This window comes from Hibiscus syriacus, unplaced genomic scaffold (genome assembly GCF_006381635.1).
Source record: "Hibiscus syriacus cultivar Baekdansim isolate YM2019G1 unplaced genomic scaffold, ASM638163v2 tig00111084_pilon, whole genome shotgun sequence".
NCBI classification, from domain to species: domain Eukaryota; kingdom Viridiplantae; phylum Streptophyta; class Magnoliopsida; order Malvales; family Malvaceae; genus Hibiscus; species Hibiscus syriacus.
Window position 1 is genome coordinate 263,153 of NW_024062975.1, and position 16,365 is coordinate 279,517.

Genomic DNA, 16,365 nt, shown 5'->3' on the forward strand with positions numbered 1-16,365 from the left:
TAAAAAATCTCTGTATATAGACAGACCCGTAAGACCCGACTAAACTTGAAAATAGAAAACATGAAGAGAAGGATACACAGTAATCAACGTTAGCAAGCTACGAGAAGGAATAAAAGTCAATGGATAAAACCTAAACTAAGGTAACACTACTCCGCTATCCTAGTTCTAAGCCTTCATAAATTCAAATGACAGAAACATATAAAAAGTAAAAGTCATGAAAATTATTATAAATGCATTAAAAGAAGACAGAGATGACACACCCTATAGATGTGACCCACACTACTCTGCTACTATGATATTAAGTCTCCATAATTTTCTATCAGAGGTCATGTCATCAGTAAGGTCTAAATCCTTCAAATCAGACAATAAATTGTTTAATGAAGCATAATCGTTCTTGATTACTTTAATTTAAAATTCTAATTCGATGCTTTCGAAATAAGATTTTAAATTTAACCATTCCCTGTTGTTCTGTTTGAAACTTAAAAAGACCTAAAACATTAAAATGATCCACAGATAATATATTTAAACAAAAAATAAAATCCGAGGACCAGCCAAGTAATTTGCATAAAGGTTGAAGGTGAATCAAAGTGTGTGTTTGTGTTTTTTTTTTAACAAAGATGAAAAGCTGAATTAGCGGCGCTTAAGCAGTTTGCTTCAGTTATTTAAATCAGACTGGAGGAGTCGTTGGATCTCATATGACGGGTGAGGGAGAACTACGATGACGGCCGAAGTAGAGCAATGGATGTGAGCTTGGGCGTCAGCTACGCTACTAGCTTCTCGTTCTACAGACGTAATTATTCGAGTTTAAATCTTCAAACGGCTTATTATCAACTTCACAATAAAAAATATTAATTTAGTACAATTGGTACATGGACATTGGTTTGATACTAAAACTAGGAGATGAATTTTCTTTTTATTTTGTGATCATTAAATGATCATATGTGTAACTATTTTATTGGAAAGGGTATGGGATTTAACGAATGGGATTAAAATGAAACTTTATTATATTAGATATAATTAAATTGATAGTGCATGCACACTAGGTGACTTAATCGCACGATTTGTTTTGTAAAGGTGACCATAAAATTTTTACTCGTGTGTTAAATTGATAACACCTTAAAAGTTGAGTGATCATTTAAATATTATGCCATATATTAATTTTATAAATGACGTGGCGATAACGAGATCCAAGGCCATTAGCGGTTGGAGCTAAAGGACAACGACGCAATCACAGCCCCCCACGCTCACTGTCGCGATTGCTTCTTGGGTTACGTGCCTTTTTTCCACGTGTACTTTACATCTAATGCTCCCCCACTCGCTGCCACTTTTGTACTCGCCGCGCGAAACACACACTTGTTCCTGTCTTAACAGACTCGCGTGTTCCTACGCGAGTGTACTGTACGCATCCCCACCCACATCTATTTACAGCTCTATTTCCATGACGTCATGCCTAGAAGCCAGATCAGCAAATAGCCCCACTTGGACCTGCCATTCTCGCACGGTCCCTGCTCATTGAGCTGACAAAAATTATCAGCCGTTCTTCGATCTCACGGTGGTTGTGAAAAGCCACGTCGGTTTCGGATCAAACGGATGCTACTTTCCTATCGCCGTCAAACAATAAATCTCTACCGTTGGTTTCTGTACGGGTCCACTTAAAAGAGTTTGTCGATCGATCATTTCGGGCCCACAAATTCCCATGCGATTGAGCAACTCCTTTTTGCACTGCACTACAAACAATAATACGGGCAACCGGCCAAAATCGGCTTCTATGCCATACTGTATGGTACAAAGAAAGATATTTCATTTGAGTAAACTAGCCAATGGCTGGTCGACAAGTGTGCCGTCCGAGGTGGGATCCACTAAATGAAAATGTGATGCCTTTTTTCACATTGCTTGCCCACTCGCCAGATGAAAGTGAAGATTAGTTACCGCCACCCTAAATATGTAGAACAAAAGGTCCATGTTAAATCACCAAGTGCTTATGGTTAAATTTAGAGTGCTTATGGTTAAATTTGGCCTACGTGTACGTTAAATAATAAATTAAATTAAAATTTATTGCACTCACATTAATTTTTTTATACAAATCATATTTTTCTTTAAAAATAATAAAATAATATCTTATATTTTTTTATTAAACAATTGGCACAAGGTTTTATGAGTGTTTTTAAATAGGATCTAGTTTTAATTTAAAGTAAAAAGATACAAGATGTAATGCATTTTTGAAAATATAATAATATAGTTATCGTAGTAATTTATTTTCAATGTGATACTTTAACTCATAAAACAAACCTATTGTAATAATTGATTGGTGTTTTTCCATCGTTAATTGTTACAGTATTAGTGTAACAGTTCACGATGTTGATACAACGATTTACGGTACTGACATATCAATTCATTTCTCATGTTTCAGTTACCATTTTAACACATTTATCACGTTATCAATCATCGTGAACTGTCATGTCAGTATCGCGAGCTGTCACATTAGTATAGTAAAATGTTATGTCAGTATCATAACAATCAACGATTATTTTCTTATTTGGAAGACTACATTGAGAGAAAATAACATAAGATTATATTATCTTTAAAAAATATTAAATGGACATCTAATATTTTTTTGTCTAATTTTAATAAATAAATAAATTTGATTTTTTATATTAGAATGGGCCAACCCTTAATTTCAAAGTAAGGTGTTGATATTTAATTATCATCTATTGAATATTGTGTACAACGCCTGAAACGTGGCGAGTTAGTGGTCATTTGCCATATTCCAATCACGAAAGTGACGTGTCTGTCGTGTAGACATCTAGAATTCACATCTGTCCAACAAAATGAACGGCCGGGATCAACCCATTTGAGAGAAGGAAAAACATGGACCGTCTAACTCATGACCAACTCGGAGTTGGTATCCACTTTCACGCGAGTGAACAAGTGAAAATTAATATTAAAAATAAGTGAAAATTAATATTAAATTTAAAAAAAAAGTAGAAATTGGTTAACAGCTGGCCGTTCAAAGTTAGTTAATATTATTTTCTATAAAGTTTCCGATAAAATAATAATAATTATATTTGATTTTCCATTAAATAAAGGAGAAAAAGATAAGAATAACCCAAAAGAAAACAAATGATAAGAGAATATTAAACTAAGTTTAAATCATTATTTTAGTCATTTAACTTTTAAAAGTTATAAAATAATCATTAATTTTTTTAAACTATATTATTTAAATTTATTTAATGATTATCAAATTATTATTAAATTAATTAAATTTCTGCATTCATTATAACATTACAGTGATTATTTTATAATAATTTGATAAATATAATAAATCAATCATAATTTTGAAATCTTAGTGACTAAAACAATTGTTTGAACATAACTTAATGACCCTACAGTGTATTTTACCCAAGTAAAAGACGAGATAAGAGATTTTTTTTAGCACAGAAAGCAAAAAGGTTAAAAAATCAGAAAAGCTATCGCTGAGAATAAATATAAAGACGCAAAAGAGAGAACGGTGAACTCTTATCTTTAGACTCTTTAAGGAAGTTCTCAAAACCAGTTCTTTTGGCCGGAAACGACGGCGAATTTGTTAACGGCCGGTTGTTCTCGTTGGAAGATTTTGTTGTTGTTGTTGTTGAGTTTTTGATCGAAGAATATATATATATATCATGGAGAGAAAGAAAGAAGGAAGAAGAGGATTGCCTAAACGTCGTCAACGAAGCAATAATCTCCGATATTCACCTGGTTTCAGACTTTTTCTCTCTTAACTTCTCATTTTTTCATTTTATTTTGAGTTTGTTTGATTAATATTTTTTTTTTGTTGTTGCTTGAAGAAGGTGGAGAGATGGAGATTCAGGAAACGGTGAGGCTGAGGGAGCGAATGAGCAAAGAAAGAGACCGAGATTTTTCGAATCGGAGCAAGCGTCGGCGACAAAATAAGGTGGACGGAGAAGAAAGTACGGAGGAAAGTTCAGGTGAAGAAGAAGAAGAAGATAACGAAGCCGAGCAGCTCAGTATCCGTAAAATTTCACCTTCAGCTAGAATTTCTGGGCAAGCAGCAGCCCATTCGAAGGCCACCGATGAAATGATAAGTTTTCCAGTTCCTAGAAAAGCTCGCTCAGGTACCAAAATTGGTGTTTTTTTAATGATTTATATTTAGATATAGCAGATGGCGCTGATTTTTTCTTTTGGTATTCTTTTTCAGCTTCAGTGAAAAGGTCACATGAGAATTGGGTGCCTGGAAATGGTGGCTTAGCCGATGAACAACACCATTTGCGAGCTTCGGTGTCGCCGGTTCGTTGGAGCGTTGAATCTGACCGAGTTTCACCGTCTTCATCAAATGGTTCAGCTAGGAAGAAGATGGCCAGCTCATATTTTTGATCTTAGATTTTCCCCTTCTTTTGAGTGTTTGACGAAATCGAGAGGATTTAGCTGTTTTTGGGTTTTTTTTTCAGACGTCGCGGAAGACGAATCGACCCAAGACTCGACTTCCAAAGGCGACCAAGCCGTCGTTCTCAGTTCAAGAAGATATCGAGATTGAAATCGCAGAGGTTCTTTTCGGATTGATGAAACAAACGCGTAGCTCCAAGAAGGAAGATAGCGCTGGTAATCCTTTGTCAAAGCTTGAATCTGAAGATGCAAATGTCTCCTCCACCAATATTAAGCAGGATCCATTAATTGGCCATGGTTAGTACTCTTGGCTTTCGATCCTTTCTCTTAAAGGTTTCTCTTTCTTTAATTTTTTTATTGGCTCTTGTAGCCTCGACGGAGAAGAAAGTGGAAGTTGTGGATTCTCGAGCTCCACCGAAAGTCGACAATGAGCAGAAGGCAGAAACGGAAATTTGTTCACCGGAAAAGGGTCAAATTTCTGAAAACGGCGCTACTAAAACTGCATCAGTGGTGACTCCGTCACCGGAGAATGTAACTTTGATTAAGCGAGGAGATTCGAAACCATCCGTTGGAGAAACGAAACCTGTGGATAGAGATGTGACTAAAAAGGAATCGGGTAATTCGGAAGTTGATTTCCAGAATCCTACAGCAATCAAACTGTAAGCATCAAAGATTCTTCTTTTCTTGTTTTTTTCTCTCCTTTAGGTAATGCTCTCAAGATATCTGATTTCTTTTCAAATGGTGTGTGATACTAATAGAATATCCAAGGAGAAAAGAGCGGAAAGCCAGCTTGAGGAGAAGTTCAAGATCGATTTGATGGTGAGAATATCCATTCTCTCTAAAACTTTAATATAGACTGCTGTTTAAATTTCTGAAGAAAAAGCGTTACGAGTAAGGCCACCTTTTCCCAACAGGCTCCTCCTACGGCATCATCTCCGGTGAAGGATTGCTATGTGGATATCACATTGGATCCTAATTGCAAGGCTTGGGAAATTGAGTCAGTGAGTGACCTTCGATTCTTCTTATTTTTTCCTCCTGATTTTTGTTCAGTTTAAATACATTTTTCTTACTTTTCATTTTCGATGCAGAAGGCGGAGACCTTGGCTAAGGACGAAGCAAATGCTGTGAAGAAAGAAATGAGAGCAGATGATGGTAAGGACAAGAAGATGGCTACTATGATCGAGAAACGAGATTCATTGAACCTTAATTTGGAGAAGCCGGATCAAGCTGCTAGTGCTTTTTGTATATCTGAGCAAGGTCAAAAGCAACAGCTACCTAAAGTGCTGCAAACAGGTAATTTTAATATGTTTCTTTTGGCTCACTGTGTTGTTCAATGAATTCTATTTGTTAACTTTAGCTCTTGGTTTTCTTGAGTTATGATAAGACGAGTGTACTAATTGATCCTCGTCTCTTATTCAGCTCAATCTAGTTCAGTGCACCTGCCGAATGGTTTGCCACCTTTAGGGTAAGATATCAAGACTTTGTTCCGGACCTGCATTTTTGTTGTTAAATAATGTAGTTGTATTCTTCATTTTTGTTTCTAAGTAGTTTTAAATTTTATTTTTACGACAGGTATATGCCTCCCTTCCCGACAATTGCACCCTTGGATGCAAGTGCTAGATCATCGACGGCATTGCAGGTATGAATTACTGATATCCTTGCTACTTGCTAGGCCAAACTTTTAAATATATGGCGTAGGTTATTTGTCAAACATCTGAGTTTCTATTGGAAATATGCAGCCTCTTCGTTTCTCACTTTCCCAGCCTCGGCCTAAAAGATGCGTCATGCATCATTACATTGCTCATAACATACAATTACACCAGCAGTACGCAAAAGTGAACCATTTTTGGCCACCACCGACCAGTTTTGCTTCTCTATCTGGGGCCAAGCCCAGCTATCTCAATGTGATGCCATCTGCGGAAACTTCGACTCCTGGAAATCCATTAGTGAATCTAAGCCCTACAGAGGAGAAAAGTAAGGTTGCAGCGAGCTTTCCTGGTCTTACCAGGAAAGATAAAACCTCTGAATGCTCCAAGGATACGGTGCAGAGAAAGCAGGTGGCGTTTCAAAAGGCTTCCCAACCAGTATCTGCTGGTAACTTGATGGTATGTTATACTTTTTAAGTTAATGAAGAATCCTTGCAAATCCATTTTCATTAAATTTGTTTTTAAGAATTTATCATTTTCAAAGTCTTGATTTTTTTAATCATGTTGCAGCATGGTCCTGCTTTCATCTTTCCTTTGAGTCAGTATCAAACAAATGCAAATCAATCTGGCCCGTCCAAACCTGATACCTCTACTGTTAAAGCATCCTCGAATGATACTTCAACACCTGGACTCTCGACTAGCTCGACAGTGTTACCAGGTGTAGCAGCAGGTTTGGGCTTTAATTACCCGAATTTGGCCGCTAACCAACCTCCGTACTTGACTATAAGACAGAACAATGGTTATCCGTTTTCTATCTCTGCTCCTGTTGGAAACCCGTCTGCAATTAGAGGACCAACCCCCAGTCAAGTATTGCCTTTCTATAATGGGTCTTTCAATTCTTCTCAGATGTTGCATCCTCAACTTCAACAACAGCTAGCCCGCTCTCAGCCTCCAGTTCAACCAGCTTATCAAAGTGCAGTCCCGTCGAGCGGTTCATCATCATCCCACAAGCAACTAGAAAGTCGGCAACCGCGGGGTGGACAAGTTTGTGCCAATAATTTTCTGAGCTCAACAAGCATGCATTCACATCAGTTGCAGGAGCATAAGATGCTTTCATCCAATCAATCTCGTAAAATGGAGCATGAGATGAGTGGTGGAGAGCATACCACTGCAAACGCACAGAAAAAGGTTCATGGTCAGAACCCACCAGTTCATCATCAGCCACTCAACTTTGCGCTAGTACCCTCTGCATCGGTGGGTGGTGGCGGAGTAGATCTCGTTCCCCCTCAAGCATTTGCCATGTCATTCGCCTCCTTCGCCGGAAATAACAAAGTTTCAAATCTCAACTTCTCATCCATGGCTCAGAACCCCACAAGTTTTCATAGCCTACCTGAGATGGGTAGGCAAGGATACCAAGTTGTCCCTGTACCACAAGCTGCACAGCAGAAGAATCACCAAGGATCTGATGGGAAGAGTGGATCTAGTCCAACCAATACGGATGACGGCAAGAAGGCAAGTTCAGGGAAGCCACATAGGACAAACGGTCAGACATATGTTTTTGACAATTCAGCAAAATCCTTGAATTTTGTATCCTCTCCAGTCACCGGAAATTGGCCTCCACGCTCTACGGCGACTACGGTATCTGTAAATCCTCCCATTGTTCCCAACTCATCAAATTCGAATCCACAGCTGCTTCAACATCAGAAGCAGCACATGGCGCAACAACAACAACATCAGCAGCAGCCTGCTGCAGCATCTCGAAGCAAAACTCAGACAACCAACACCATGCCTGCATCTTCCATTGCTGCCAAGTTTTCTAGCAATGCTGCTATATTCTCACAAAGTGTGCCCCAAAGCAACCCTGCAACACAATCAACCCCGTGGAAAAACTCAGCCAGAACCCCAGCTTCCCCTGGGAACAATGTTATATTCTTTCCCCAGCAACCATTGAAGCCTCCACAAGGCCAAACACAAATACTGTTCGGGGTGAATACCAAGTCCGGGTTATCGCCACAGGGATAAGAAATACCTACAGCAGCGGGACCTCATCGGATACGATTGTCAGGTCTCTTAGAACAGCTCAACAAGAAGCAGAGTGAGAATTCTTCTGCTGATACACCAGTTGAAAGAAGAAACGTGCTCTGATCTCGATCACATGCCCCTGCCACCTTTCGGAGTTCTGAGGTATCGAAAGCAAACTGCATTTAGTATTTTATCGCCTAGAGCAGATGAAATTCTCAAGGGACAAGGTGTAGGACGCATTAAAAAGATTTTTGAGGGGGGACAAAGGTCTTCATGGTAACTGAAAAAGCACCAGATTTGCTCTTGTTATGGTTAAGTAACCAACCAATACCCCATAATGTGGGTCTTCATTGTTGGGTGTTAGACGAGGTCATCATTATTTTATTGGTTTAATGTGATGCTGACGTGTAAATAGGATAACCATTTGCTAAGAAAACAATATTCTTAGTTTCATTACTATTTTTTGTTCATTTCCTTTGCTTTTGGTTGTGGCTTGTGGGGGGGGGGGGGGGGGAATAGGCATATTTCAAACTCATTTACCCCAACTTTTGACACAACACTTTGATGCTTTCACGCAAGCTTCCTTAAACAGTATAAGTAGGCAGAGTGACTCATTTACCATTGTAAAAGATGGGAAAGGTAAAGGCAAATCCAATAACCAAATAATATCACAGTATCTCGGCATTATCCAATACTGCCAAAAGTTTCTCTCTTTTAAAAATACTTCCCATGTCTCTCAAAAGATCTGTGACCCTTTGTTAATATCACTGTAAATGCCATTTTAATATTATTTTAGTCACTCTAGAAAATTAATAACATTATTGATATAATATTTTTAATTTTTTTATTGATGATATAACATTACTTTATGATGATAAGTTAACATCATCATCTTTAATTTTTTGAGGGTGAGTGATTAAAATAAAACTAAAACTTAACGTTAAGTAAAATTTTAAAAATAATCGAGTGATCAAACAGAACAAATGTGATAATTTATATACTAAATGTATAGTTTACCCTAATATATATAATGATATTTTTTGTTAATCGTCGTCATCGTCGTGATAGTAGTAGTAGTAGTTGGACCACAACACCCCATCACCCATCTTTGGAGGAAGCACCGGAGGACTGTTGAGAAAGGCACAAGTTGAAGAATTCTCTGTCATCACAGGGGATTCACCCAAAGAACAAATCTTCGAGATGCCAACGGGAGGGGCAGCCATTATGAGGCAAGGACCCAACTTGCTCAAGCTGGCAAGGAAAGAGCAGTGCCTGGCTTTGGGTACCAGGCTGAGGTTTAAGTACAAGATCAAGTACCAATTTTACAGGGTTTTCCCAAATGGCGAGGTTCAATACTTTCACCCCAAAGATGGTGTTTATCCTGAGAAGGTGAACCCCGGTCTTCAAGGAGTGGGGCAGAACTCTAGGTCAATTGGGAAGAATGTCAGTCCCATTGAAGTTAAGTTCACTGGAAAACGAGTTTATGACTTGTAAGATGAGCGACTTCATGAAAATGATGTAAAACCATGATTTCTTGTTAATTGTTCTATGTACTTTCTCCTTTTGTACTGCGTTTATGTAAAATGAATTTTAACTTTCAGTTAAGCAAGTGCAAATCAAAGGCACCTTAAATATCCTAAAACCATATCATATACTTGAACAAAAGTTGTTTACAAAACTAGTAAATGACAGTCGAGCTTCAGTTGAGGTGCCTGCTGTAGATTCAAACAACCAAGGCCGGTTGCCTAGATCAACTTGTCCATTGGTCTTTCAACGGTTGCAATCTCCATTACCAATGGCGGAGTCTCGGATGATGTTGTATGTCCAATTCTGATGACAAGCTCAAGATCTGAATGAGAAAGCAACATGTTTAGTTTCAAGTCCCCTTGGAATAGCTAAATGATATAAAGTATTGATCAGTTCACAAACAATCCTATCAACTCTTCCAATTAAACAAATTTTCCTAAAGAGGCTGTAGATCATGCAACAAGCTCTCTTTCTTCATTGTCACCTCTAAAAACAATCCTGTACAGTCAGCATAAATCACAACCTGTAGTATCCAACAGTAAGAGCTTGGATTCCATAACCGCTATATGAATATATTAAGGCAAAAAAAGAGAGCACATTTGTACGTATCCTATGGCCATGACAAGAGCAAAAGCAAGACATTAGGACCCCACCCCCCAACAAAGAACACCCTATACCCTTCTCTCACCATCTGAACATTCAGTTACTACAAAGTTGAGAATACCACAAAACAATGGATTAAGTGGTTTCTCTCACACTTTTGGTCTCCACCATGACAAACTGATAATAATCTTTTCAATTCAAGTATATCACTCATTAACAGAAAATAAAGGAAAGGATGTTGATGAAAATGCAAATCATGCCAACATACCGCAGTTTTTCTTATTCCTACTTTTCCATATTCTAACTACATGAAAAATGCTGCCTTCAACACGCACACACCAAAAAACCTTTGATGGGAAATTTTCAGCAGTTAGTAATAGTGATAATGCTTTCATTGCAACACAAACAAATTAGCAATAAACTAATAGTGGCAACAGCATAAATAGTCGAACATACATGAGATTTAAGCATCGGCACCATCCTTTCCAGCAAAAGGGTTGTGAGTCGGGCCAACATCCTGCCCAATATGGCGTTGCACCAACCGTTGCAAATCAGCCATAACCTTGTGTTCGCGCTTTGCTTTCTCTTCATAGTTAAACATAGCCAATGCCCTCTTGTCCTCTGCACTGTAAACCTGGTTTTCTTTCCTAAATACGAATAGCATTCATTCTCTGATGTCTGCTACCACTCATCACAAACCCAAGGTTTTCAAACTTCTGAATCTCTTCAGCAGAAAGACCCACTTCACCTCTTCGTGGGATACGCTTCCCTTGTTGGACATATTGTGCAATGGCATCACCTTCACCAGGCCTCAGAGCACCGCCATAACTTATATGCCCCTCAGCTCTTGGCAACGGTGCTGGGCCAACCATAGGCTCGTCATCCAATGCATGTTTCTTCTGAGCCTCTAGCATTTCCTTTGAACATAAGAGCTTCGGCAGCATTAATATCAGCCATATTAGGCTCATCTATCATTGCTTTATTGTTAGCATCAACTCCGGAATCTGATCTCTTATCAGAATCTGAAGCTTGACTATTAGTTTCTGATCCTCTCCTTTTCTTACTCTTTCTAGACCTCGAATTCAAAAAGCTTTTCTGCTTCTTCGACTTGACACGATCGTCAGAAGATATATCAGTTTCGCTTTCACAACTGTAGCTCTCATCCGAATCACTATGCCTACTCTTCCTCCTGCTTTTCTTGCTATTCTTACTCCGGCTACTCCGCTTTCTCCTTGACTTCCTTCTCCTCTTGTTATCTTCCTCCTCTTCATTGGATTCACTTTGACCGGATTCATTATCACTGGAAGATGACGCTTTCCCACTTCTACGTTTGCTTCTATTTTTTCGCTTAGAACTCTCCTTCTTCCTCTTCCGATACCTTAAATCATCTGAATCAGATTCTGATTCATTCTCCGACTCACTCTCTGATTCACTACTACCAGATTTTTCAGACTCAGACTCGGATTTTACTCTCCTATTGTCCTTCTTCTCATTTTCTTTACCGGAGTCGCTCTTCTCATCACCGTTATCCTCCCCGTACTTCTCTGAAATTTCATCACCTTTATCCTCCAAATCATCGTCTTCGTTCCTCGGCGGACTAGGCGTATTCTCCCAAATACAAAACCTCAACGCCTTCCTCATCTTCTGCCTCTTCAGCCTCCTATACTCCTCAAAGTTCAATCCTTTCAACTCCTCGTCCGATTCAGATTCCGATTGTTTTCCGTTCCTATAATCTCGGTCCAGGTAGCTATGATTCTTGCCGAATTTCTTGGGCAGCGAGTTTAGGGAGCGGTCATGGACAGGGCTCCGCCTTCTAGGGTTTTCGCCTCCAGGTGACCGTGAAAGGTTGCGGTTTTGTGGTCGGTCGCGGTCGTAGACATCGTAACTGGGACTGCGCCGACGGCGGCTGTAATCGATAGAATCATCGGATTTTTCGCGGTCAAAACGCTGCCTTCTTTCAGGAACTTCTGGAGGGCTTCGTCTTCTAGGCTTTCTATATTCAGGTGAACCAGAACGATTACGTTGTTGGTTACCCTTGCGGCTCTGGTGGTCGCGTTCGTATGCTTCATAGCTAGGGCTACGACGGCTGTGTCGGGGGTTACCGGGGGAAGCATCGGATTCAGAAATGTAGCGGCCGTTCTCCCGAACAGAGTCGTTCCTTCGTCCCGGAACTTCGACGGTGGACGTCAGGCGGCCCATTGGAATCCAATCAATTTACGTAAGCAATTTGAGTTATCGTTTTTCCTTTTGCAAATTTTTCAAAAGAGAGCGAAGGGAATCAGATCGTACTCACTGAAGATTTTATGATTAACCTGAGAAGAAGATAACAATTTAGGGGGAAATATGAAAATAATACATATGCTAAGCCCAAACCGACATTATAATTAAAGGTGTCGAAAGCCTATTGAGACGACGACGACCACAACAACAAAAAGCCTATTGAGACCCAAGTCCGAAAGAAAGTGAACTAGCCCAATGCCTATAGAATTGTGAAATTTGTAATTAATAAGTTAAATTACGTATTTAATATCTAAATTATCAGTTTTAGTCTGTTATAATAATTAAGCTTTTAATTTTTTAAAATATACCTAACGTTTAATTTTCATACATTTCAGTATCCGTCATTAAAAATTTAACGTGTTTAGTACCTAAACCATAATTTTTTTATCCATTTTAGTACCTAAACTTTTAAAAACAAATCAAAACTTAACATTAGAATTTTGAATGGGTATTAAAATAAAATAAAAACTAAATTTTTAACGGCGGATACTGAAATAAAAAAATTAAATTTCAAGTATGATTTTTAAAAAATTAAAAATTTAAGTATTAAAACAAATCAAAAGTGATAATTTATATACTAAATACATAATTTACCCTAATCAATAATATATAGATGGCCTTACCCGACCTAATTAAATTTAAGAAAAATAAAATTTAAATTCGATGAAGATAAATAAATTGATCTATCATATCAAAATCTGTTTGAATACATAATTTGTTTTTTTTCACTAGATATAATAAAAAATCAACCAATTCATATTAAAATATTGTATAAATTATAATTTCATCACTAATTTTTTTCAATCTTTTTTATTATTAAGATTTTAAACAATTTTTGTTATCATAAAAATTTATATTATTCATTTTTTATTACCCCACTATTTTATTTGAAGTCTATATAGCTAAAAATATTAAAATAAGTCATATTATCATACAATAACTTAGAAAGGAGAAGAGTGATAAAAATGGGTAAACTACGCATCTAGTATTTAAACTACCACTTTTAGTCTATTTTAATACTTAATCTTTTAATCTTTTCAAAATCATATCTAAAATTTAGTTTTTATTTTATTATAGTACCCCTCCGTTAAAAAATTAACGTGTTTATAGTACCTAAACTATTGTTTTTGGTCCTTTTTAGTACCTTAACTTTCAATTTTTTTAAAAATTTAACATGAAATTTTGAACGGTGTAATAAAATTAAACAAAAACTAAACTGTAGGTATGATTTTGAAAACAATTGAAATTTAGGCACTAAACGAACCAACACTGATAGTTTAGGTACTAAATGGGTATTTTACCCAACAAATTCATTGTCAAAGATTTGGTGATCAAGTTGAACGTTTATAAACCTTAGTGATCAACGTGAGATTAAGGATAACGTCACGTGGAGAAACTTTTAATTTACCTAAACAAATTGAGGTTAAAATTTTCCGCGACTATCCAAAAGGAATCACGAGCCGGCAGGCAACACTTTTTTTCACTTCATGAGGTTGAAGTGAATGAAAGCTCTAAATTTCGCATTTGTCTTTAATTTTATGTTCTCTTCCGATCATATTTTTCTTCATCTCTCATATTTTTGGCGAGCCGCGTTTCTGGGACAGGTTCTCATCAGAAATCGGAAGTGAACTGTAAGAAATAATTTTCAATTCTCTGATAAGATTCCTTAAAGTGATGCGCGCTTTTTTCTTTCTTTCTTCTGCGTATCTTAATTATGCGAAGAAGACTGGTTAATGTTGAATATTGGTTCTGTGTTAATGCATAGATTCCATTGCGGGCTTTGTTCTGTCGATTGCTGATGATATGATTCTTTACCTCTTAAGTTTTCGCTTAGGTATAATATATATATATATATATATATATATATATTTACCGACTGAAGTAAAATGAAATTCCCTAATGTTCTTCTCTTTATAATAATAATAATTGGGCTTGAAGTGTGATATACTGATATGAATTTTAATTTTTAGTGCCGGGACTTGGATGAATCTATTTGATGATCTTTATGTCGCCAAAAGTAAGCATTAGTCCTCTTGATGTTAGAACTTTGATCCAATTCATTAATTTCAGTTTTCAATTTCAAATGTATAGGTAAAACTGTTTTACAAGGACGAAAATTTGATGGATCAATCACCGTTTCTTAAACTGAATCACTGGCAATGGTGGGCTTTGGCGGCAATCAACATTTTCTTCCTCATTGCCGGCCAAGCTGCTGCAGTTCTTCTGGGGAGATTTTATTATGATCAGGGTGGGAATAGTAAATGGATGGCCACTCTTGTGCAAACTGCTGGCTTCCCTGTCCTTTTTATCCCTTTGTTTTTCCTTCGCCCTTCTTCGGAAGCTTCGACTTCTTCCGCCTCGCCTCCCATCAGAATTCTTGCTCTGGTTTATTTCGTTCTCGGAGCAGTCGTAGCCGGTGACAATATGTTGTATTCTGTTGGGCTATTGTACCTCTCAGCCTCTACGTATTCTCTCATTTGTGCAACTCAATTGGCTTTCAATGCAGTTTTCCTACTTCCTAAATTCACAGAAGTTCACTGCTTTGATCCTGAACTCTGTGGTTATCTTGTCATTGTCTGCTGCCTTAATCGCAGTTGATGATGATTCCGAAGGGCCATCGGGAGTTTCAAAGAAGAAATTTCTCATCGGCTTCCTCGCTACCCTCGGAGCTTCTGCCCTTTACTCCTTTTGCTTTCCCTTATGCAGCTTTCTTTTCAAAAGGTTTTGAAGAAGGAAACGTTTTCTGTTGTTTTGGAAATGCAAATCTATACATCGGTCGTTGCTAGTTGTGTATCGGTCGTGGGTCTCTTTGCGAGCGGGGAATGGAAGACTTTGCAGCACGAGATGCAGGGCTTCGACGCCGGAAGAGTTTCTTACGTGCTGACTTTGGTTTGGACTGCTGTAACCTGGCAAGTATGTGCTGGTGTTGTAGGCTTGATTTTTCGTCACGTCTCTCTTCTCCAACGTGATCAGTACTCTTTCATTGGCTGTTACTCCTCTAGCTGCTCTGGTAGTTTTTCATGACAAAATGAACGGAGTGAAGGTAATTGCTATGCTTCTTGCACTCTGTGGTTTTGCCTCTTATATTTATCAAAATTATCTCGATGAAACAAAGGCAAGGAGGCTTCGAACCGATGTTCGGGAAAGCCATGATAATTCTTCATGCTAAATTGCTAATAATCTTTCCGCAAATATATTTGGAACCAATGTAAAGAACCTACTGCCATGGTTGGTCTGATTGTGATCTTCTGTGAATCATTTCCCCATTAATAGTGGCTTTTATTTATATATATATTTGAAGTTTGCTTTTTTTATTTGTCATGAATTGGTTTACTTCAATTACGAATTCAGTTTCATTTTTGCCCTTCTAAGAATCGATTTATTTTTCTATGGTTATATATTTGGATTTTAAGAGCCAAATTGAGGTGTAGCTTGGTGGGGATGAACTTCTGCAAATATCTCTCTTCATCCATTTTCATTATCACTGTTTATTAATCTCTTTATTTATGATCTTACGTGATAATCACGCAAGGTTAGTTGCTAATTAAGTCTTTATAATTTTCATGTGTTTAGATTATTATACACACTAATAATTAGTTTATGTATATTTTGGCATGATTCGTATTTAAGAAATAAGAATAAATGGTTTAGCGGTCATGAAACGAAACGAGTGACTTTAATAGTAAGTGAATTGTTAAGGTCTCGGGTCCGAATACTAAGAATACTAGGACTTCCTTGGTTCTATGCTGCCATCTGGTTTTCACTTCTTTGAGGGGGAAAAAACAAATCATTCACAATGAATTATTTTCCCGGGCATTTTAATTGAAGTTCTCCGATCGATGCTTCCAAAATCCGATATCACCGACGGTACCACTGTTTCTCTCTTCTTCATTTTAATTGCCTT

General features: G+C 37.7%; 3 protein-coding genes and 1 pseudogene across 4 annotated transcripts; 3 read left to right on the plus strand and 1 right to left on the minus strand.

Moving 5' to 3' along the window:
• The first annotated feature begins 3,514 nt into the window (after positions 1–3,514).
• On the plus strand, positions 3,515–8,518 carry LOC120152014 (protein TIME FOR COFFEE-like). 2 transcript variants are annotated; one of them, XM_039164315.1, is made up of 12 exons: positions 3,515–3,738; positions 3,828–4,115; positions 4,199–4,356; positions 4,449–4,680; positions 4,754–5,042; positions 5,142–5,202; positions 5,298–5,384; positions 5,472–5,676; positions 5,803–5,848; positions 5,956–6,022; positions 6,123–6,488; positions 6,600–8,518. In XM_039164315.1, the coding sequence occupies exons 1-12, from the start codon at positions 3,663–3,665 to the stop codon at positions 8,049–8,051; spliced, it is 3,327 nt and encodes a 1,108-aa protein (XP_039020246.1). In that variant the 5' UTR covers positions 3,515–3,662; the 3' UTR covers positions 8,052–8,518. The 2 variants fall into 2 exon arrangements, with proteins under 2 accessions (XP_039020246.1, XP_039020247.1); XM_039164316.1 differs by having other exon boundaries at positions 5,475–5,676.
• A 163-nt stretch (positions 8,519–8,681) lies between these two features.
• On the plus strand, positions 8,682–9,628 carry LOC120152030 (photosystem I reaction center subunit II, chloroplastic). The gene is made up of 2 exons (XM_039164330.1): positions 8,682–8,690; positions 9,132–9,628. The coding sequence occupies exons 1-2, from the start codon at positions 8,682–8,684 to the stop codon at positions 9,543–9,545; spliced, it is 423 nt and encodes a 140-aa protein (XP_039020261.1). The 3' UTR covers positions 9,546–9,628.
• A 165-nt stretch (positions 9,629–9,793) lies between these two features.
• On the minus strand, positions 9,794–12,458 carry LOC120152015 (NF-kappa-B-activating protein-like). Its single transcript, XM_039164317.1, is given in 4 exon segments — positions 9,794–9,900; positions 10,638–10,830; positions 10,832–11,101; positions 11,103–12,458. Coding segments are annotated over 3 exon segments (1,734 nt in total). The 5' UTR covers positions 12,381–12,458; the 3' UTR covers positions 9,794–9,900; positions 10,638–10,644.
• A 1,461-nt stretch (positions 12,459–13,919) lies between these two features.
• Positions 13,920–15,877, plus strand: LOC120152016 (annotated as a pseudogene).
• Positions 15,878–16,365: the final 488 nt, after the last annotated feature.

Excerpts from the sequence above, each read along its gene's own strand:
- LOC120152014 (XM_039164315.1), top strand. The coding sequence starts at position 3,663 with ATGGAGAGAAAGAAAGAAGGAAGAAGAGGATTGCCTAAACGTCGTCAA. Across the intron at positions 5,203-5,297 it reads AGTTCAAGATCGATTTGATG|GCTCCTCCTACGGCATCATC; the intron begins GTGAGAATATCC and ends TTTTCCCAACAG. Across the intron at positions 5,849-5,955 it reads AATGGTTTGCCACCTTTAGG|GTATATGCCTCCCTTCCCGA; the intron begins GTAAGATATCAA and ends TTTTTACGACAG.